Below are 24,299 nucleotides of genomic sequence, written 5' to 3'. Positions count from 1 at the left end.
ATGAGCGAAAACAAGATGTGAAATATGATAATATATAGTTTATTTACAAAAATACAATGAATCCGTGACAGTAAGCACAAATATGTTTGTAAACATTGGACGGAAGGTAATATCTCATTAATATAACAAATGTGAGCGACTATGCACAAAAACATGGATCTCATGATAACGTGTGGATTAGTACTTGCTAGAGAGTTGCCAGGAACCAAGGCAGATGGACCTGAAGTATCATGAATCGAGGCAGATGGACCTGAAGTATCATGAACCCTGGGAGATGGACCTGAAGTCCCAGGAATGCTGGGTGATGGACCTGAAGTCCAAGGAACACTGGGGGATGGACCTGAAGTCCCAGGAACGCTGGGGGTTGGACCTGAAGTATCATGAACCCTGGGAGATGGACCTGAAGTCCCAGGAATGCTGGGGGATGGACCTGAAGTCTCAGGAACCCTAGGAGATGGACCTGAAGTCCCAGGAACTCTGGGAGATGGACCTGAAGTCCCAGGAACTCTGGGAGATGGACCTGAAGTCCCAGGAACCCTGGGAGATGTACCCGAAGTCCCAGGAACCCTGGGAGATGGACCTGAAGTCACAGGAACCCTATTAGATGGACCTGAAGTCCCAGGAACCCTAGGAGATGGACCTGAAGTCCCAGGAACCCTGGCAGATGAACCTGAAGTTTCAGGAACCCTGGGAGATGAACCAGAAGTCCCAGGAACCCTGGGAGATGGACCTGAGGTTTCAGGAACCCTGGCAGATGGACCTGAAGTCCCAAGAACCCTGGGAGATGGACCTGAGGTTTCAGGAACCCTGGCAGATGGACCTGAAGTCCCAGGAACCCTGGGAGATGGACCTGAAGTTTCTGGCAAGATGACTGGAGAAGCATTTCGAAGCTCTATTTGGGAAGCATTATGTTCCTCATTGTTCATGCATGGATCCAGAGGGGGATGCAGGGGAGAGCACCCATCCCTTGTCTTTTTGAAGCTTAAATAACATTTCTACATTGGAAGTTTCATGAGTGAGTATGAGTACAGTATGTCTACACTAGGCAATACTCTAATCTGATCCTAGGCTGAAATCAGAGGGCTAGTCTACCCTGAACAAATAATACCATTCACCTTTGCATATATACATTTACAAACAATGTTTCAAGTTAGCCAACAGGGTCCTGTTCAACGAAGCATTAAGGGTCATACTGTATTTGACGTATATAAGCGCCCAGGGCGCTCTCAAAATTAGAAATAGGGGGCTCTTATTAGAATGTTATTTCGGTGAAAAAAAACAGAGTTGAAAGTTGAAATTTTGTGGTTTATGCTGACAGCCTGAAATGTTTATGTATGCTTATGTAGATATATTTTTCCAGAATTAAATGCCCATAATTAAGGGTTCATATAACACACGAGTGCGTATTATACGCGAATAAATAAGTCTTGTGTACATTGATCAATCGGAAGGGGTGCTAATTGGGATTGTCATTTGCCAATATCTAAGCAAATGTCGCCGTGGGCGCTTATTACGTCGAAAACTGTAACTCCCATGACTTATCAAAGACTTCGAAGTGCTTGGGATGCATTGTGAAACAGCCCACAGAATTATCACTGGGCCAACATACATATTTCTAGGTAAACTGCAAGTCATGAGTTTTACACAATGACACTACATTTTCACATCTTCCCATTGACAACATTTCTTCAATTCATGTTGGTAAAAGGTAAACATTATAAGAAGATAACCTAGCTGGATCCCTAAAAATTTCACAATTACTTGTCCTGAATCAATGTCGCCAGTATTTGTCTAGAGGGCCAGCATGCCATTGTGAGATACCAACCAAATTGTTCAAAATAATTTGGGGGCAGATTTGGCTGCTGATGGTATGGTCCATGCTGTTGGGGAACAATGAAACCGCCAGGTGTCAGCAGGCAGCAGTCTTCCCTGTGACTGCCTTTGGAACACACTACAGTCTGGAAGGTAATTTAAGGTACCGACATACTCGAAAGGGTGCACGGGAATCACGCACGTTGAGACGCCCAACGCTAACACCGTATTCGTGTGTACGTGATTGCCGCGCACCCTCTCGAGTTGAGTTGATTGGTTCAACTGTGTCATATGGCCCTGTGACGCAGGGATAGCATTATGCAGATGGCTGTTACAATGAACGATCTTTCCACCCGTGACGAACAGGTCTGGTTGTTGATGAAATATAGTGATAGCTAAATAGACAGATTTTTTATTCATGCACCGATTGTCTTTAAATGTATTATCCAGTTATGTATGACTGTTTAATAATCTCATACCAACTTTGACTGGAGTAGGTCCGATAGTTTTTCATATATTGTAGTAAACGTTGGTAGCTTAAATTATCTCCCAGACTATAGTTTGAGACTGTGCTGTCCTCATTGACTAGCAGCATTTGAGGACTATTATTCTGAACCAGTTCTCAATGCTTCAATTTCGGTACAAATCAGAACCGAATAAATTGATAGAAAACGTAAGCATATGCAACATTTTGGCTACAACCTCCGAGGACAAGCGAAATTAGGCCTCCACTGGTCCTCTGGACTAGCCATTGAAAAAAACAAATTTCTAAGGCTGCTGTCACCTGTCTAAGTTTCACCTGGACACATACCACTTTGTCCACCCAATCCCCGATTCCAACACAATCATTGGAACTTGGGTTCCAGAGTCGCAGTTGTGATTCTTCAAACAAACATGACAGTGTATATACAACATGTACAAATAACACACACGTCACATCTTTGTACAGGACATTCCTGCATCTCACTACATAGATACACACCTAACTTGCTAAAAAATGCTTTAAACAAACAATTTCTTTATCGTAAGGAAGAGCCAAACAATTATATTATTATTCACAACACTCATCTTTTTTAGGACATGTAGTATGTCTAGTGAACAGATATGTTTGAGCTGTAAAAAATGAGGCCAAACTATTTTTTTCTAGTATTTCCTGGAACAATCTTAAAAAAATATATGTGTAAAAGAAAAAGCATGTGCCATTATTAGATGAAATTGCCAATAAGGACCTTGGTCAAAAACTCTCCCCAGGTTTACTAGATACACATCAAATGTTGTTACTCCATTTACAGAAACATGAATGTATGACGTTCCAAACTCTCCTGAACATGAATGATTATAACTGACAATTCCCCAACACCATGCAAATAGACTCACAAATGTAAACTTTATCTAGCCATGTTACTGTATTACATATGATATGACTAGATAACTTTTGAAAATATCAAATATGATGTGTTAACAAAAGTAAAATAAAATTGGAATGTTAATTTGAGCTTTGTGATAACCAACCATATGAATAACACTGTATGTTTCCCTTTCTCAGGCGATTGACTTGCTGTATTTTACAGTCCTTGACAAGATTTTGAAGTATTTGATTTAAATATACACGTATCTACCTAAATTGTAACCACTGTAGATATAATGAGATCTAATTATTATAGGCTCGATTCTTTGATATTTTGAGTTTATGGATTGACCAAACAGAGACAAACACCACAACAGAAAATATAACAAACACGGATAAAATTATTCACATATCCCTGTTGGCTCATCTTTAAAGGACTAAACAAATACTAAAAGCTATAAAAATCATAACAAATGAAAGTAACTATAGACTTTTTAAAATTAATAAACGCACAAATTACGAGACACTTCCCTCTTAAAAATAATGTCATCTAATATATCCAGTCTTCCACTTGCGAGCGCATATTCAAATCTTCAGAAACAATACCATGATAGAACAGTGTTTTCTTCATTGTTCTTTGTGATTTATCACATAGCTATTTTATATCAGAAAATAAACATCCATGTTACAAAAAAATTCTTAACATCATGCACGTTTTACAGCAGTTGCATAAACCCCATCCCACTTGAACTGACCCAGCCCAAACACCTTCATCTCGAATAAAATACAGGATTGAGCTTTGCAAATTTGATAATATATTTCCAGCTGATTCCAATAAATTATCCATAATCTGTAAAGCATAAAATGAGAGTGAGTGAGTGAGTGAGTGAGTGAGGTTTAACGCCACTTTTAACAGTATTCCAGTTATATCGCGGCGTATCAGCTTAATGTGGGAGGAAAGCCTGAAGTGATGCAGGCCTCAGACGTTTACCACTTCAGTGAAACCCACGAGCACGGGTATGGTGCTGAAAAACCTAGAAACATAATCGAGGCGAACCGGGATTCGAACCCATGATCATAGGTTTCTGGCGTGCCCAAGGGACACAACTCTGCACAGCGATCCGCGTCGCCTTAGACGACTGGGCCACCCGTGCCCCCCATAAAATGAGAAATAAGCGTGGCCCAAGGATGTGAAGTGAAATGTTATCCCCAAAAGCTTAAAGCTTTCGACATCTAGATTGCATCTAAAACATATGTGGGATCGACACACCATAATATACTACAGAATAGATGTTAGGACCATCCGATTCTTTCATATTCCTATAGTTAATCTGCCATGCCATGGTCCTGAACTTGTTTTGAGTAGTATAGATTCTGTAAGGTAAGGGTAAGGAGCAGGCAACATACTTATACAGTCGTGCCTCGTTTATACGGACACTTGCGTCACTTCACAATTCGTCCGTATAAACGAATTTCCGTATAACTGAAACCAGCTTCTTACTGGAAGTCTGTCATGGAAGTTTGAACTTTACCACATTTTGAGGTTTGAATTTTAAACAATAAATCCAAATTGTCCAGATCGCCTGTGTTCTCGTAATAGGTAATCAAGGTCTCTATACAAGCCACGAACTTGTGCTTGGGGATTACATGTACAATAAACAAGCTCGTCTCAAACGTAACTCAGTGTCACTTTGTTAATTGACTTCTCACGAGTCAAAGGATTCCCATCAGCGGAAGGATTACCACCAGCGGAAGTGTATTGTCCGGATAAGTGAGACAATTTTGTGTGCATTTCAGTGTTTTGTGTATGAAAATGACCGTCCGGTTCCGGAAACTGAATTTCCGGATATACGGGTAAATTTATATAGTCATTATTTCGTTTTGAATGAAAATCATCCGGGAACCGAGGTTTCCGGATATCTGAAGTCCGTATAAGCGGGGCACGACTGTACATACTTAGGGCAATCATTACCATATATCATTGTGCATAAGGCGAGTTTTTCGTATCTAGAATTAGGTGGCTTTCAAGGGGGGTCGTCTTATACACAGGGATGAAGTGTTTTGATGGTTTTTTCCCCAACACAAAGATATTACTGTGAGCATGTAACACCGGAAATACCATGTCAACAAATCCGTACTGAAGTACATACTCAATAAATAAAACTTCCCGGTACACTGATTATATAGCCAGTGATATTCAAAACAAACTTTGCTTACAATATATACCATGCCTCACCTCTAGACAAAACCATTTGTAAAATAATACAAAATAATTGAATGAGCAATTATTCTCATTTCACACATTATGCATTTATTTATTTAATATTGCAAAACACAAACATTTTTAATATGAGCGTAATAAAATATTAATAATATTAATAAAAATATCACCAACTGAAACCAGGTAAGTGAAAAATTAACAAATACCAACAATTTCAAAATGCATGTAATAAAATAACATAAAAACAGCTTGTGACGAATAAATTAAATCATTTCGAAAAACGATTTCAAAACATAAAAATGAAATAACAAATTTCTTACAAGATGTCTTCAATATGTTGGAAAAGCCTTCGACAAATAATGTAATATGATGCTGAGTGTCGTAGTGAATAGCATAATAGTGGGCTGTAATATACAGTTATTGCTGACTCACAGTAAGCTGTGCCACGATAAATGTTTCACATTATCAGATAATGTACTAAGGTTGGTTGGTTGTTTTGATGTTTAACGCCGCACTCAGCAATATTCCAGCTATATGACGGTGGTCTGTAAAGGACCGTCTGTAAATAATCGAGTCTGGACAAGACAATCCAGTGAGTGTTATCATGAGCATCGATCCACACAATTGGGATTGATAACATGCATCAACCAAGTCAGCAAGCCTGACCACCCGATCCTGTTAGTCGCTTCTTACGACAAGCATAGTCGCCTTTCACGGCAAGAATGGGTTGCTCAAGACCTATTCTATCCCGGATCTTCACGTCATGTACTAAGGCAGATACAAAGGGACATCATTGTATGGTAAGGAATGGTGAAGTACTTAGACCTTAGGCCTTGTTACTTCAATTGATTCCACTGCATGAAACATAATATATCATCGTTAATACAGGACCAATTCGAAAATTTGATGTCGGATAATTATTTTTTAAATTCCTTAAGTTTTGAGACAAACCCCACCCGACAAACTTAATTCTGAAAATGTTGAATTCCTGAGTTTAGTGGCCACTTTTGTCATCCATCCTTGTGTTTTGCCCTTCTTTATAAGACTGTTTTATCAACTGACATTTATTATCTAGGTATTGAAAATCTTGTGTAGAGTTTTGGTAGACCAAATCTGCCATTCTACATTACACAGTGCATAAGGACTTAATACCCGTGCCGGCAACGACAAAACCCTACCTCACAGAAAGACCGGATGTATCTAATGACGACTCCTAGCAGCATATACATAAAATAAGATCAGAGTGTTTGTCTAGTTTAGTTACTATATAACAAACAGAAATCTGGTAAGTTGATTTTGTCGGATGGAAAACCTGCATGGCAATTAACCCCCAACTCCTAAATTTAACGAATTAATATTTTTATTTCACATCAAACTTTTGAACTGGTCCCTAAGTGTATCATAATGTGTAATATATGTCACAATATGCCAAGCCCATGTATCGATACATATCATGATACTGGAGTCACAGTTACAGTATGCGATATAGGCGACATGGGCGCTTTCAAAAATTAGAATTAGTGGACTCTTATTAGAATATTTTTTTGGTGAAAAACAGAGTTGAAAGATCGTAAAATTTCATGGTTTATGCTGACAGCCTGAAATGTTTATATACGACGGATATATTTTTCCAGAATTTGATTTCCATAATTAAGGATGCATATAGCACACGCATTATACATGAATAAATAAGTCTTGTGTACATTCAGTCGGAAGGGGTGCTAAATGTGATTGTTCACTAGCCAATATATTAGCAAATATCGTCGTGGGTGCTACATGTTACGTCGAATACGGTAATACATATTAATCTGTAACATATTTATGAGAAATGTCTGTAAGGTAGCACTAGCTCCAGCGATTATCAGGTAACATTATTGCAAAACTTTATAAACATTACTTTCTAAAAACTTGAATCAATACATGGGTCGGCATATTGTGTATTGCTTCGTCAGATGTAAATGTGTGATCCATCGATACATCAGTGAAAAGCAACACCTAAAGTGCTCATCAGGTAAGGTAACCTGACAAACCCATTATTTCACCTGCATCACCAATGTTTTTATCACAGCTGGAAACAAACATCAAGAAACAAATATTTTACATTCAGAAACAAATCAGATGTTCCGGGTATTATCGTTGCTGTACCTATTTTGACCAACCATATGAAGATACATTGCAACCAATATCAAAAAACAATTCAACAAAAAAGAACAAAATATTGCCTACATTTTGGGAACATGTTATCCGAAACACATCTACATCTTGGGGGTTCTGACATATCAAGAGACCCAAATCAAATTATGACCTAGGACAGCTAATTTGCCCAATCCTAGTTCCCCTTTAATGATTCAGTCCAGTGTCCGAAAAAACTGCCTGCCTGTCTGCCCGTGCCAGGTAACTTTTCTGTCGGGCTGCAAAAAATTTGACTTCACCTGCCCGACTGTCTGGCAGATAATTTTAAGACTACTTACGTATTCAGTTTTAATATAACTCCTTGTAGATTCTCAAGTAATTGTTTGCATTATTTTAACTGTGACTATTTGTCTCTTAGATTTTAGCGATTTTGTCAATATATAATGCATGAGCGCGGGCAGGATATTTTGAAGCCATGCAAAAGACAAGTCAACACTTTGGGTCACCTACCCAACTGTCTTGTTGGGTCTTAAAATTATTTCAAACACTGATTCTGATTCAGTCACCTGTTTGGGAGAGTGGCATCCACCCAAAGCAGAACCTTGGCACAACACTGACGCTGTGTCCAGACATATTTGCATTATTTATTACAAGGATACATATAAAAAAAATTGCATTGGTGGACTACATATAACAATGGCTGTGAACAAACATAACAAGCTAAAAAATCTGAGATACCACTGAATTTTTTTAAAACAGTATGGCATCTTGAACATAAAACCGTTCATCTTGAATAAATTAAGTACTTGTACTCAATACTTGCATATCAGTATTTCTTTTGATGTATTGCAATACAAACAAAACTATGAGATGAAATACATTTTGTACATTCTGAGACAAAAATAACATAGGGTCAGCGCTGCCTTTACACATTACGAATGGGTCGATTCGAAGAATTTTGATATGTGATGTCAAAAAGACGAAATGAGCGTAAAACCATTGCAATGGGTGTAAGCACGCCATGTAGAATGTCAGTCACGGGTTGCGACAGATGGCGTACACCTGTCAACATGTTCCAGAAAAACACAATGATCGGCTGGAAGATGAGGCTGAAGGTCAGAGAGAGAAGCGGCTTGATGAAGAAGTCTCCGACACCAGTTAGTAACCCAATGATGATTGGCTGAGCCACATGGTGGAAGACGAATTTCAGCGCTTCAACGATGAAGATGATGAAGAAACCAGTGACCAGCCGTAAACCGCCAAACACTTCCTGCCACAGGCGCCGCATAACTATCTCCGCTCTGAAACAGATGAGAGTGAGTTGGGTTTAACGCCGCTTTTAACATTATTCCAGTTATATCTCGGTGTGTCAGCCTAATGTGGGAGGATAACCTGAAGTGATGCAGGTCTCAGACGTTAACCACTTCGGTGAAACCCACGAGCACGGGTATGGCGCTGACAAACCTAGAAACATAATCGGGGTGAACCGGGAACCGATGAGAAACCACTTCAATTATTAAAGTGCTTATTGTTCAGAACACATTTAATACCAAGTTAACAATATCATAACAGATGAGTGCATAAGCTGACCGTTTGGGTTCGAAATATATCGTTTAGACTGTAGGTCAGAGGTCAGAGGTCAAAGGTCAGAGGTCAGAGGTCAGCATGAGTATGTCTTGGTCACTGGTTGGAAAACTTGTTTGATATGTGACAGTTAGAAATTGGCACTAGTCCTGACATCCTTTTCAAGCTGCCCAATAGTTAAGGTATCAATAGGACTAGTAGAATTTAGCCCTTTTAAGTGTTTTGCTATATGGTATCATTATAAGGACTAGTGGACTAACACTGTTAGTTTCTACCACTGTGTGATGGCGTGCATCAACATTTTTCCAAAGAATTGGTTACATTGGTCAAAATTGGTTGTTTCTTCTGGCATAAACTACATAAATATGTCTTACTGATATCTAGTTAACAATGGTTAATCGATCTACTAAATAGAATAATTACCGACTGGTGCATATAAGTATTTTCAGCTGTGTCGGCCAAGACATGTAACTGATAGGATGCTGAATGATAAAAGTCCTTTTAGTCTCCTGGAAATGTTAACTTCTAAATGTATGGGTGAGTGAGTGAGTGAGTTGGGTTTTACGCCGCTTTTAACAATATTCCAGTTATATCGCGGCGTGTCAGCTTAATGTGGGAGGAAAGCCCGAAGTGATGCAGGTCTCAGATGTTAACCACTTCGGTGAAACCAACGAGTACGGGTATGGTGTTGACAAACCTAGAAACATAATCGGGGCAAACCGGGATTCGAACCCACAACCACAGGTTTCTGGTGTGCCCAAGGGACGCAACTCTGCACAGCGAATCTCGGCGCCTCAGATGACTGGGCCACCTGTGCCCCCTCTAAATGTATGGAAAGGTTTAGAATATTGGAGTGAGTGAGTGAGTGAGTATGGTTTTACGCCGCTTTAAGCAATATTCCAGCAATATCACGGCGGGGCACACCAAAAATGAGCTTCACACATTGTCCATGTCGGGAATCGAACCCGGGTCTTCGGCGTGACGAGCAAACGCTTTAACCACTAGGCTACCCGACCGCCCTTAGAATATTGGAATGAAAATTTTGTTTAAAAATCTATCTGACTGGAAACGAGCCATATTCTTTCTTTCACTAGCAAGTTCTTCACAGAGAGTGAAACAGGCCTAAAATCTAACTACGAGCAACTTAAAATCTAACTACGAGCAACTTAATGACTCAAGATTTTTTCTAACAATATGTCTGAACTGTTTGTATCTATGTTTCCTAAGGGTGAGTGAACAAAACTATAATGTGGCATCGGCAATACCGTAGCCTGAGAGAGACACATTTTCCGACACTTCTCACATTTCTTGAGAAAATTAGCTTGTCCGTGTTCAATATTGAAGAAAATACTCCCTGAAAGCCTCCAACAGCAGCATTTTGACACATTTTAACCATACTTATCATAATTGAGTTCATACAGAACTTCAGTCACAAAATTCAAGACCTTTTCAAGACTTCCTCCATATAATTTAATGTTCAATTTGTTACATACACTGTATATGAATCTGAACGTTATTACCATTTCTGGTTTGATGACATCACTTCCTACTGAGGAAAACACATGTCTTATGCAGTGTGACTTTAAAACAGGAAGTCCCACGCCTCTAGCTGCCTTGATAAGTAGGTTACATGCACTTCCGGTTTAATGACCTTGACCCTCAATTTCAGCCAATCACATGCTTGATTATTTCTAGTTGAAAACATGGGTTCTTTTTCTTACAAACATGTCATACAAACAAAGTTCATTCAGTACACAAAAAGCAAAACAGCCTTACAAAAACTTTCCAGTGAGCTTAACTTTTAATGAAAGTAAAAATGTGACCACATGTTGATGCTCCTACTTGGAGATATGTTTGTTTGTTTGTTTGTTGTTTAATGTCACACTCAGCGATATTCCAGCTATATGATGGCGGTCTGTAAATAATGGAGTCTGGACCAGACAATCCAGTGATTAACATCATGAGCATCAATCTACACATTTGGGATACGATACAAGCATGGTTGCTGAAGACCAATTCTCTACCCGAATCTTCACCTTGACATGATTGGTCAATTTGTCAAAAAATATTACCAGGGCCATAACGAGATATACAAGCTATGACGTGTCTGAGATGTCCAAGCACCTCATGGCTTTCAAAAACAAAGTGTGGTGACAATCAAATTCAGACAAAATCTTATTGCATCCCCATTTATAATTACAGGGAGCTGCCTAAGCTGCTCCAGCGTTGGTATTTACAAGTCAAAAGCAGAGCCAAACAAGTGATAAACCTCTGTGGCTGCATATGCACCTATTAAAGTCTTGTTTATGTACTAACCACCTCAGTGGTCTAGTGGTAGAGTGTCAGTCCGGAGAGCGGAAGGTCAGGGTTCAATCCCCGGCCACGTCATACCAAAAGACGTTAAAAGAAGGTACTTGTTGTTACCCTGTCTGGTGCTCGGCATTAAGGGGCTAAAACAAGGACTGGTCGGCTCGGAGTCAGTATACTGTGTCTGAGTGAGGTATTCATGTTAAACTGCAGCATGGTATCTCAGTGGGCTAGCACTATAAATCAGCATCAGTCCGGACTAGTACAAGCAGCCACACATATACACGTGCATGCATGTCGTTATATAAATGCAATAATCCTAAACCTAGATTAGACGCTAAACCCCATTTCACCACTTACTTGTCAGCCACGCCTGGCATGATGGCTGCATCCTCGGAGTCGGGCACCTCGTACAACTTCATGTTGCACGGCTGGAAGTGGTACAACATCCTACAACACAACATGTCCGACTACAACATACAACCCTTTTTAAAACTTACTTAACATACACACTTATACCAAACAGAAATTTTAATTAAATAAATTGGTGATATGTGTCGACAAACATGACAGCGCTGGATGGGTATTGGAGGTTTAAAGTGTATCACAATATTTTGCGATCCACTCAGACGTAATTTGATATGTATCACGAGATATAGTATCATTGTAAATTTTGACTTCAGAAGCAATTTGAAACATAAATATATGAATTGTAGTTGACAAATAGAACAGAACAAGATGCTGTTACAACAATGTTTACTCAGTCCATAAATACTTAGCCATCTTTGGGCCCTGGATGCATGCTACGGAGAAATTGCATCACAATGCTTTACAGACCATTGTGACATCATTGATTACCATGATGTCTTAATCAAATGACATCACTAATGGCTCTGCTACTGAAGCCCTGTTAGACTATCAAAAACTTTGATATAAAACTTGGTCAAAATCCATTTTGACCAAGTTTTTGATTGTGTAACGTGCTGTCAAAAACTTTGACAAAAATTGCATCACAATTTGTTCTTTGACAAAGTTCTTGACTTCGATGGAATAGAAACCGATCCTATTTATCGTTTGTTTGTTGTTTAATGCCGCACTCAGTAATATTTCAGCTAGATGACGATGACTTTTAAATAATCAAACCTCTACAAGACAATCCAGTGACTGATATTGTGAGCAACAACGACACACAACCAGGTCACCGAGCCTGACCACTGGTTAATTTTGATGCCTCTTATGACCAGCAGAGGTTGCTGGGTACCTATTCTAACCTGGATTCCCCATGGGGTGCATTCGTAATGTTTCAGTGATGAAAATTAAAGGGTTAAAAATGTGTCATTTATTGAAAGCTGCTGACCTTGCTCCCTCCTCATCATGGAAGACGACAGGAAGCAGGTTAGCCTCATCCAGAAACTTGTTGCCAGGCATGTCCACCATGACATCACGAGCGCTGTACGGTGACGTGACATCACGGGAGGCATGTGGCATCATGCCGTCACGTCGTGCTACATCTTCATACGGCACGTCCTGTTCATATGTCTGGTCATGTTGCTGGAAGATAGGAAATGTTTTACAATCAAAATTACTGTTTCATGTTTTTGCCGTCAGTATTTCAAGCTTCTGTCGTAAATGATCAAATCACACTGTTCCATATATACTCTGCAAAAAAAGAAATGCAAATATAGTAAAATCGTAAATATCTGAGTGTTGCCGACATCCATAGAAAAAATATTACCCAAAATCATTTGGTCATTTCTGCATGGACTGGGATTGATTTGTGTGGAAAGAATGAGGTACTGTAGAAATTTGGTGAAAAGATGGAAAAATTGCAAAAATACAACCACGTGAGAGCCTAGAGCCAAAACACACCAACATGACATGCACGTGCAACATCACTTGTTGGGTTTTTATTTGCATGCCATCACAATCTTTCAGCATGTACACAGCCAAAACATGCCAGGACTGACGGAAGCCAAATGCAACAACGCTATTGGCCGACTGCAAACAGAAGAATCATCTTCAGTTGTAGCCAGGTTTTTCCACGTAGCATCAGGCACCTTTACAAGACTGTGGAACTGTTATCTGACTCACGGGACAACACGGGACTTTCTCAGAAGGATGTTAAGGATTACCTGTGTTGACATGTCAAGGATTACCTGTGTTGACATGTCAAGGATTACCTGTGTTGACATGTCAAGGACTACCTGTGTTGACATGTCAAGGACTACCTGTGTTGACATGTCAAGGACTACCTGTGTTGACATGTCAAGGGTTACCTGTGTTGACATGTCAAGGATTACCTGTGTTGACATGTCAAGGATTACCTGTGTTGACATGTCAAGGACTACCTGTGTTGACATGTCAAGGATTACCTGTGTTGACATGTCAAGGACTACCTGTGTTGATATGTCAAGGACTACCTGTGTTGACTTGTCAAAGACTACCTGTGTTGACATGTCAAGGATTACCTGTGTTGACTTGTCAAAGACTACCTGTGTTGACATGTCAAGGACTACCTGTGTTGACATGTCAAGGACTACCTGTGTTGACTTGTCAAGGACTACCTGTGCTGACATGTCAAGGATTACCTGTGTTGACTTGTCAAAGACTACCTGTGTTGACATGTCAAGGACTACCTGTGTTGACATGGTGTTCATATCTCAAGAATTACCTGTGGTTGTCGTCTCCCTTGACTGCGGCCACTGCTGTAGGCTTGGTTGCCTCTCATGTTGTCTGACCTGCTGGTTGGGAGATCTGAGGTCTGTGACCTTTCTGTTACAGGAAAAAACTCTAGGTAACTCCTGGTTTACATTTGTTTTCTCATGAAATAAAACTGAACATATCTTACTGAAACAAAACAATTTAAATTGAACAGAATCCAAAACACTAAAAGTGGGGGAGACATTGGTTTGTAACAAATTACTGTTGTATCCAATGTCATTCCAAGAAAATCATGGCAGCAAATGTGACCGACATGTAACATCATACAACCCCTGTAATGTCAGGGGGCACTGTTGGCCCAACTCACTCACTCACTCACTCACTGTAATGTCATGCAACCTCTCTGCAAATTGCAACCTATCTGTAACATCATGCAGTGTTGCTCCTAGCTTCCATCAACCAATGGGTCCTTAGGGCCCCTTGGTGTCAATAAAGGGGACCTTCTAAAATTTTGGAGGGCCTCATCCCTAACAAAGCAAAATTGATGATGATTTTTAAATGCCATGTACTGTCCTTTAATTTAATGGTCTTAATTCTACAATATGGTATAAACTGCAATAAAAACTTTTAATTCACAAGAAATGTTTTAATGTTTATTTGATTAAACTGTATGCAGCTTCAAATAACGTATTACAGAACCGACTGAATCATCAGAAATGTCTTTCGGTCTATTTATGGGATCGTCTCTGTCATCATTCTTTTACTTTTTACCCAAAGACGACACAAAAATGCTTCCATGTGCATTTGTCGTTTCTTTGGTTTAGCAGACGCCATGCTTGTCACTGCCGGCTATAACAGTATCTATTTAGAAACAATAAATCTGATTGGTTGGAAAATAATATTCAGTCCAGTCCTGGTGTCGTTAATTGTAAGTGTGCTTACAAATGGTAAAAAATATCACTATAGTAATCTCAAACATGGCGGACACATTTGGTTTAAAAAACATGCTGATGTTTGACTGCTATGTTTACTTATAATACAAGACCTTTCGGATTAATATTACATTTAGGTAAGTGAAGGTGAAAAGCTTAGTGCGCCCAGCCAGACGCGTTGTTGTATTTTAATTGCCTCATGCACAGTGTTGTAGGAATCCTGCAAGGCCACAGTCATGGAACAACAGTGTCATGTAACCTCTGTAACAATATGCAACCTTGCTGTAACATGGAATCTGTGACATCATGCAAACTTTCTGTAACACCATGCAATTTGCAACATCATGCAACCTCTGTAACACCATGCAACCTGTAACATCATGAAATCTCTGTAACATCATGCAACCTGTGACATCATGAAATCTCTGTAACATCATGCAACCTCTGTAACATCATGCAACCTCTGTAACATCATGCAACCTCTGTAACATCATGCAATCTCTGTAACACCATGCAACCTCTGTAACACCATTCAATGTCTCTGTAACATCATGCAACCTCTGTAACATCATGCAATCTCTGTAACACCATTCAATGTCTCTGTAACATCATGCAACCTGTAACATCATGCAACCTCTGTAACATCATGCAACCTCTGTAACATCATGCAACCTCTGTCACACCATGCAACCTGTATCATCATGCAACCTCTGTAACATCAAACAATCTCTGTAACACCATTCAATGTCTCTGTAACATCATGCAACCTCTGTAACATCATGCAACTTCTGTAACATGATGATGTTTGATTCGCTAGGAGAAGAAATAGACGGCTATCTGTGTCTCACCATCTCTCTGCTCTTTCTTCCTTCGATTTCTCTCCTCAGTCTCTCGTTTCTTCTCCTTCTTCAACGTGGCGTTCAGGTCGCGTAACGTCCTCTCTTCTGCATCAGAGTCGTCCCAGGACCCCCCACCACCTACACAAACAGGACAGTAACAGAGTTCACCCAACTTGGCCACATCTAGTGCTGGACCATAGATTCACACAACACCTAGATTCTAAGAGATATCAACCATGGTAAATTCATGACTTGTACTGTCCCATACTTGCAGACTAGCGTCCATGTCTAACACTGCTATAACATTTTATTCAATAGTACTTCAACAAGTCTTTGTCTTACAGGAAACTTATATTAACATGTTTGATATACAGCATTAGAAATTGGCACTTCCTGAAATTGGTATTCCTTGCCAAACTGCCCAATAGTTAAAAATTTGCCCTTTTTCAGGGTTTTGTTATATGTTATCACTATAAAAATGTTTCTACCACTGATATTCATTTAAATATCTGTTTAATAATCAACTAATGTGATATCACATATCTTGTTTCTTCGTTTAAGTAAAATTGCTCAGACGACTTAAAATCTTTGATGTTGGCAGAAAATTGGATTGAAATACTTTACCAAAAGATGGTCATTTTACAAAAACATGTTTCAAAATCCTAATGATATGAAAATCCTAACTTACAAAGAATATTCTTTGCATTGAATGCTATGTGTTAGAAGTTGTAGAACATGTACTCTTGCACTGTCCCCAATGAAATGATGTAACAATAAGAAAACAATATTTATTCTTTCAAAATGTGTGTACAATATGTTTAAGATCCATGGAAATACAGACTATTAAGTCATAACCAGGCACCAGTGTACATTATATTACATCTGTAAACAGAGCTCCAGATAAGCTGCGTATCTGCGTAAAATACGCATCAGAAATGCAGAAATATGCAGTAAAATAAAATCCAAGTGTATCAAATACACAACAAACTTTACAAATACGCTACAAAAATATAACTTGTGCCTATCATCAAAATATTGCATGTGTAAAATACCCACAACACCAAAAGCTTATCTGGAGCTCTGTGTAAATGCATGTGGGTCTGTTGCTTAAAGAACAATAAAAGATTGTAATTGTCGTTGTCCTATATTTACAGAATATTCAGATAACAGTCCAAAAAACACACAGTTAAAGAATAATGTCCTTCCCATTTACTGCAGGTGTGAGAGATTTGCCACCATGCACCCCCAAAATACACAAGCAGAGGATTTCAGTTGTGATGGGGGGCGGTCGGGTAGCCTAGTGGTTAAAGCGTTCGCTCGTCACGCCGAAGACCCGGGTTCGATTCCCGACATGGGTACAATGGGTGAAGCCCATGTCTGGTGTCCCCCGCCTTGATATTGCTGGAATATTGCTAAAAGTGGCGTAAAACCATACTCACTCAGTTGTGATGGCACACAGATAAAAAGAAGACACTGACCTCCACGCCCTGTTGGGTTGACCGACTGTGGAGTTGGGGCGACATCGTAGGTGTTTTCCTTCCTGCCACGGCCAGGCCGCTGACCGCTGTCCTCCTGCCTCCCCTCGTCTGTACAACACAAGGGGAAACTGGTCATCTCATGCTCCTTGCCGACAGTCTTACATACATCACCCTGTCACTGAGAAACAGGGGAGTCATGTCTGGAACATGCTTGATCACCCAGTGAAATACATCTTCCCGAGGCAAGGGTGTTAACTGATTACAAAAGTCCAGTTTCCACCCTTGTCGAAATACACGGGAAATTTTTGGCTCGTTCATAGCGCCACCAGTGGCTATTACGAGTTATGTCACTTCTATGTTCCTCCTATTGACCAATCAGGTTCCAACTCTCATATCACTTGCATTTGCATCAAACAAAATGGCGGCGCCAAGTCAAGACGATCTGACGATAATAAAGATCTATATTGTGATAAAAGGGGCCTTACCTCACAAAGTCCATCAAATCAAACTGTGATCCAAAACATGAAAAGATTTGGAAAATACCTGTCAACGCCCACATACTTTGCAAATCCTGCAGTTGATTGAAATCTGCACATTGAATCCATGTTGTTTACAAACCGGATGTCAAGTTTGTTGCGCAATTTTGATTGGAATATGCATGGACTTGTTACTCCAACCAAAAAGTAACTCCAGCCTGTTTCGGCAACAGTCAGTTAACTTCAGGGATTCGGTAATATGTCTTAGCCAATCGTACATTTGCATTTGGCCACGCCCACCTCATATCTGAGGTGCTGGATGTTCATGCATGAATAAAAGAATAAACTCAAGTGTCACTTTCATAACATATATATACATGATATATCTACATGATATATATACAATTTATTAATTCAACGACACATAGATCTAAAACATACAATTTCAACCTATCGTGATGTTGGTTTAACTAACTTGGCTATGGAACAGTGTCCAATGTAAAACTGTCTGTTGCATCTAAGCCTTCCAGTGTCGCACTGTCGGTGTTGGGTCGAAATCCGTCAGTTTTTGTCCACAAAGCAATATACGCATAAGTCTGTCCAGTGTCTCCGCCGTTAATTTACATCTTAGGCGCATCTTAATGAGGTTTTGTTTCAAAAATCCCCTCTCACATTCTACGCTCGACACAGGCAGTACACGACCGATCTCCATGAGCTCAACAATATTTGGAAACTGATCGGTCAATTTGGAAGCATGCACTTTACCCAGAAGCTGTCCATATGTCAACCGTCTGTAGTTGTTGAAGAATAAAGGCCGAAATATTCCCCATTCGTTCTAATTGGTCTTTGTCGATGGGGGTATGTCCGTGTCGCCTGCTGCCACAATGGATACCCAACCTAGAAATACTCTCGTTCCCATAGGTCGCTAGGTCACTAGCTTTGTCAGGGAAATTTGTTGGGTCAAAGGTTCCAAACGCAGAATACAATTCGTTGTCTGGAAACCTGTCAGTCACATGGTCAAACAGCATTCTTGTACATTGCTTAACTCTATCAGTCAGTGTCTTGTCGCGATGCGATCTCATCATTGTCACATTTTCAAAATCGTCTGTATCGGCAGTTTCGGTCAAGAATGCTCTAATTTAGGTCTGTATGTTGGTTTATCTGTCAAGTACTGTCCCTTTCGTCTGTCCAAGAAAGCAACAATCGTGTTCTTCATGTCCCCATTGTTCAAGTCACGAGCCCCCTTGAAGTCATAAGGGGGTTGTCTGTGACAGTTACCATGGTTACTCATGTGAAACAGATCTGTGACATCTATCTTAAATTGCCCCCTTGAAGTCATAAGGTGGGTTGTCTGTGACAGTTACCACGGTTACTGACATGTGAAACTCATCTGTAATATCTACCTTCAAGTGCCCGATTGAAGTCATAAGGGGGGTGTCTGTGACAGTTACCATGGTTACTCATGTGAAACAGATCTGTGACATTTATCTTAAATTGCCCCCTTGAAGTCATAATGTGGGTTGTCTGTGACAGTTACCATGGATACTGACATGTGAAGCTGATCTGTAATATCTACCTTCAGGTGCCCCCTTGAAGTCATAAGGTGGGTTGTCTGTGACAATTACCATGGTTACTGACATATGAAACTGATCTGTGATATCTACCTTCAAGTGCCCCCTTGAAGTCATAAAGTGGGTTGTCTGTGACAGTTGCCATGGTTACTGACATATGAAACTGATCTGTGATATCTACCTTCAAGTGCCCCCTTGAAGTCATAAAGTGGGTTGTCTGTGACAGTTACCATGGTAACTGACGTATGAAACTGAGCTGTGATATCTACCTTCAAGTGCCCCATTGAAGTCATAAGGTGGGTTGTCTGTGACAGTTACCATGGTTACTGACGTATGAAACTGATCTGTGATATCTACCTTCAAGTGCCCGATTGAAGTCATAAGGTGGGTTGTCAGATGGGTGCGACTGGATCCATGGTGAGGTGTCGGCCAGACTGCCACACAAACACAGGTGACAGTTGTAAAATACTGACATAGAACTAATATTCATCACAAAAATATCACAAGAAAATGCTCAAAATCAAAAATAAGTGACATGCCAAACATAAAGGGTATATTTAAGAACTTTGCTTGACAATGGTATAAGACTCTATACCGACACATCACCATTACAGTAAATAAAGAAGTTGTTACCCATAAATTATGATTACTTTGTCATACGTCAGATATCAACATGATCAAACAAAACAATTTGTATACATGACCATAATGATTATCAAAATAGTATGGCATGTTTGGTAAACAATAATAAGTTTCATTAATTAGCTGGCTAACAGATCTTTTTAAAAAACCTTGGCCGGTTCTCGAAACAAAAATAAAAATGAAACTTGATTATTCTTTTGTAAAGAAATAGGGTTGTAAGGTGGAGAAAAAATAATTCAAATTCTTCTTCTTCTTCTATATTCTTATAAGTGTACAAAAAGCTTTGAAAATGGAACTACCGGTATATATTTTCTTCAGCTTTTCCGATTTAAGCAAAGCTATTAACCAAGTACTGAACAACTTAATTATGTCACCACCATAAAATTGTTTTAAAAGTTCTTCCATCTCCTTGTAAACACTCAAACAGATGTTTCTTAGATTACCTCACAGAATCAAATAAATCAAAAACAGTATTCTACCACAAACGAACGTTTTACCAACATAAACAACAGCATGACACAGTGAAGATGTTGATAGTTAAATAAAAATGTGTTTAAAATACAACCTACTTTCTTTGTTTTCGGATTACATTTGAATTTCTTTGCCCTGTCTCTCCATTATCTGAAAGTAAATATACAAGCATCAATAAAAGTCACAGCGTGAGACCATGTACCGGTAACAACTGTGCCAACTTACCATCACATTTTATGTTACAGATAAAACATGACTCCGAGGTGTAAGTTGAAAATGTAAAACCGCAAGCAAACATGCATATAAAACTGAAGTCATGACATTTAAAATTGAACAACCTTTCCTAACCTGCCCCAATGGCTCAGTGGGAAAACGGTGGTTACAAAACTAAACACGATATGCGAAGTTGCAGGTTCGATTCCCATCATCCATAATGAAAATGAAAAACTTTCATTTCTTGTCTTCAATTTTAGAACATCGGACAAGTACAAATTTCATCTACTACTCAACTCATCAGGTGTTACTAGGTAAGTAAAGCCTCATACCAGGTGTTACTAGGAAAAAGTAAAACCTCATACCAGGTGTTGCTAGGAAAAAGTAAGACCTCATACCAGGTGTTACTAGGAAAAAGTAAAACCTCATACCAGGTTTTACTAGGAAAAAGTAAAACCCAGTGTTAGAAATTGGCACTAGTCCCGTAGTCTTTGCCAAACTGCCCAATTGTTAAGGTATCATAAGGATGAGTAGAAATTTGTCATTTTAAAGGGTTTTGCTATGTGTTATCATTATAAGGACTAGTGGACTAAAACAGTTAGTTTCTACCACTGAAAACTTTATACCAGGTCTTACTAGGAAAAAGTAAAACCTTGTACCTAGGTTGAGGTCTTACTACGAAAAAGTAAAACCTTCCAAGAGGTTACTAAGTGATAGGAAGATACCTACAATACAATAGGCAAAAGTGGCAGTAGGTTTATAAAGAGAGTTCATCAGCAGTTTAGAACCCGCACAGCAAATTGTGGCACCATGGACGGCTGACCCACACATGCCCTACATGGCAAGGGATGAGTACAACTATATTCTCACCATTCACTTGCTTCCCCGTGGTCCTCTCCTTGGGCTTGGGTCTGGCTTCACTCATCTCGGACTTGTCTTCCTCATGCTGTTGTGCAGACTGGTACGAGGATTGTAGGGGCACTTTCTTCTGTTGCCGTGGTGATGTGAAATCCAGTGTGCTTTCATCATCCCAGTCAGAACCAGAATCAACAGTTTGACTCTTGTCAGCCTGCAATAATGATGTTGTGTTAAGTATGTTTACATACTGTGAGGTGAGGTGAGGTGAAATGGGGTTTAACGTCGCGTCCAAGATTATTGCACTTACATAGCGATGTGCATGTATGTGTGTGTTTGTGTGGCTGCTTGTACTAGTCCGGACTGATGCCGATTTATAGTGCTAGCTCACTGAGATACCATGCCGCAGTTTAACATGAATACCTCACTCAGACACAGTATACTGACTCCGAGCCGACCAGTCCTTGTTTTAGCCCCTTAATGCTGAGCGCCAGACAGGGTAACAACAAGTACCATCTTTTAACGTCTTTTGGTATGACGCGGCCGGGGATCGAACCCTGGACCTTCCGCTCTCCGGGCGGACGCTCTACCACTAGACCACGGAGGCGGTCTTACATATTGTGAGCGCCAATGTGCACATGTCTGCTACATCATACTTCACAAGCCCCAGCATTGGGAGTGACGTCATGACCATGTACCTGTGGTCAGTTACGAATAAATCATGGTTCAGTTCAGACGTCATTTTGCTTGATATTCCTCCCAAGTCAGGTGCGGGTCGTACAAGAACCTGAGCATGATGTACAGTCTTACAAATACACTACAATAACCACAGTTGAGGTGGATGTGAATATTCAACAAGTAACTGTCTATCTGTGAAAATGATGAGCCTTGTATTGTTTGTTTGTTTGTTGTTTAACACCTCACTCAGCAATATTCCAGCTATATGACGGCGGTCTGTAAATAATCGAGACTGGACTAGACAATCCAGTGATTGATATCATGAGCACCAATACGTGCAATTGGGATGACATGCATCAACCAAGTCATTAGTTGCCTCTTACAACAGACATAGTCACCTGTTACGGCAAGCATGGGTTGCTGAAGACCTATTCTACCCTGGGTCAGATCTTGCATTGTGAGCACTGTTGAAAAATATGTTCAACATATTTGTGATAATAACTGTATAACATTTCATAAATGTGTTCAATGCTTAATTATAATATGTGTCTTGATAGTCCTCTTTAGTGCATAGACCCCAGTACACATCAATCTATCGTAGACAGCCACATTGACATATCATCTTAGGATCTTTTAACATTTTGTTTATCACGAAATGTCCACAGGTCACTTGTCTATAAGCAATACCTGCAACTTGCTAAAGAGACTCACAATCATGACCTCTTTATGAAATTATGCATTGCGCCCTTGTCATAACTGTATTAATTTAAAAAAGAACAATTCTGGACAATACTATAGCAGCAAACAAGGGCACAAGAGCCCCAATTAATTTTGAACGTTGATAACTATTAAAAATATATTATTTTTTAAAGGCAACTGTATTATTTCCTTTTAACTTTTGCAACCCATGCTTGTAGTAAGAGGCGACTTATGGGATCGGGTGGTCAGGCTCGCTGACTTGGTTGATGCATGTCATTGTATCCCAATTGTGAATATCGATGCACATAATGTCACTCACTGGATTGTCTGGTCCAGAATAGATTACTTACAGACCATAGTCATAAGGCTGGAATATCGCTGAGTGTGGCATAAACAATAAAAACCCAATATTTCCTTACATTGATTAGTCGTCATGTTATAGGCCTAGATGTTCATTAGCCTCCCTAAGAGTGTTATTATTTAATATTAGTAACTGTTCCCAGTAATCAATAATGATAAACAGGATAATGAAATTAGTCTTCTTGTTGCTGAGGAGAATTCTCCAACCTACTAGGATCTACGAAAGTGAGGGCCCATCTCATGTCTGCTACTAGGCCTTGTAACAAACCAAGCCTTATCATGCATTACTTTTCCAAAATTGACCTGAACTAACGAGCAATGTGATTGAACAACCACGTAATTAAGAAACAGTGTCTTTGTTAAATTGCAATTATTTATAATACGACGAATCAAGAAAATGTTTTACATCATCTGGGGCATAGCTGTCACTGTCACTCGTCAAACACTTCTGACATGATCTGTGCAATCGATGTTCCCTTTGTAGGACAAATTAGCACAAATAAAAGCTAGCACCATTACAGGGGACTTATTTTCACAAATGGAATGACTTATTGGGCTTACCATTATGTAACGACAAATCAATATTCCTTAGCGTAGAGGTGTTGCGTAAAACATGAGTCCTCAAGAGATGCAACAACGAATTTCGGAAACCAAGGCAAATACGTAAACTTCCGGTCTGACATGCGCAGATCCGATTAATAATTGAAGCGGTCATACAATCTGCCCCGAGAGACATAAATAATCGTGATAATGGATACATTTCAGAATCCTACAACAGCGTAGCAATTACATTAATGTCTATTGAATGGCCAATTTCTCATGATCAGTGTGCATCTGTTTCCAACACACAGGAGACAAAACGCTGCGTTTGTCGTCTCAAATTTCCCTCCACCACAAAATATAGATAAATGTGTTTCTAGCTAAAGCTCATATAAATTATTATATAATACATTTTTTGGTATTTTATGAAGAAATATGTAATGTCACAAGAATATACGAAGATTTTGTTATGATAAACA

The 24,299-nt window shown here is 39.6% G+C and overlaps 1 protein-coding gene across 1 annotated transcript; it reads right to left on the bottom strand.

Annotated features, from left to right (window-relative positions):
* Positions 1-5,670: 5,670 nt before the first annotated feature.
* Positions 5,671-23,927, bottom strand: LOC139461833 (uncharacterized). The gene is made up of 10 exons (XM_071243312.1): positions 23,842-23,927; positions 21,559-21,757; positions 20,574-20,625; positions 19,720-19,796; positions 17,316-17,423; positions 15,847-15,975; positions 14,077-14,177; positions 12,763-12,956; positions 11,766-11,855; positions 5,671-8,815 (listed from the first exon to the last, which is right to left on the bottom strand). The coding sequence occupies exons 1-10, from the start codon at positions 23,842-23,844 to the stop codon at positions 8,440-8,442; spliced, it is 1,329 nt and encodes a 442-aa protein (XP_071099413.1). The 5' UTR covers positions 23,845-23,927; the 3' UTR covers positions 5,671-8,439.
* Between the last annotated feature and the right edge of the window lie 372 nt (positions 23,928-24,299).

The sequence above is a fragment of the Haliotis cracherodii genome, unplaced genomic scaffold, assembly GCF_022045235.1.
Source record: "Haliotis cracherodii isolate W230 unplaced genomic scaffold, xgHalCrac1.p SCAF_15, whole genome shotgun sequence".
NCBI lineage: Eukaryota > Metazoa > Mollusca > Gastropoda > Lepetellida > Haliotidae > Haliotis > Haliotis cracherodii.
The sequence above is the reverse complement of the archived record's forward strand: the minus strand, read 5'-3'. Positions and strand labels throughout refer to the sequence as shown.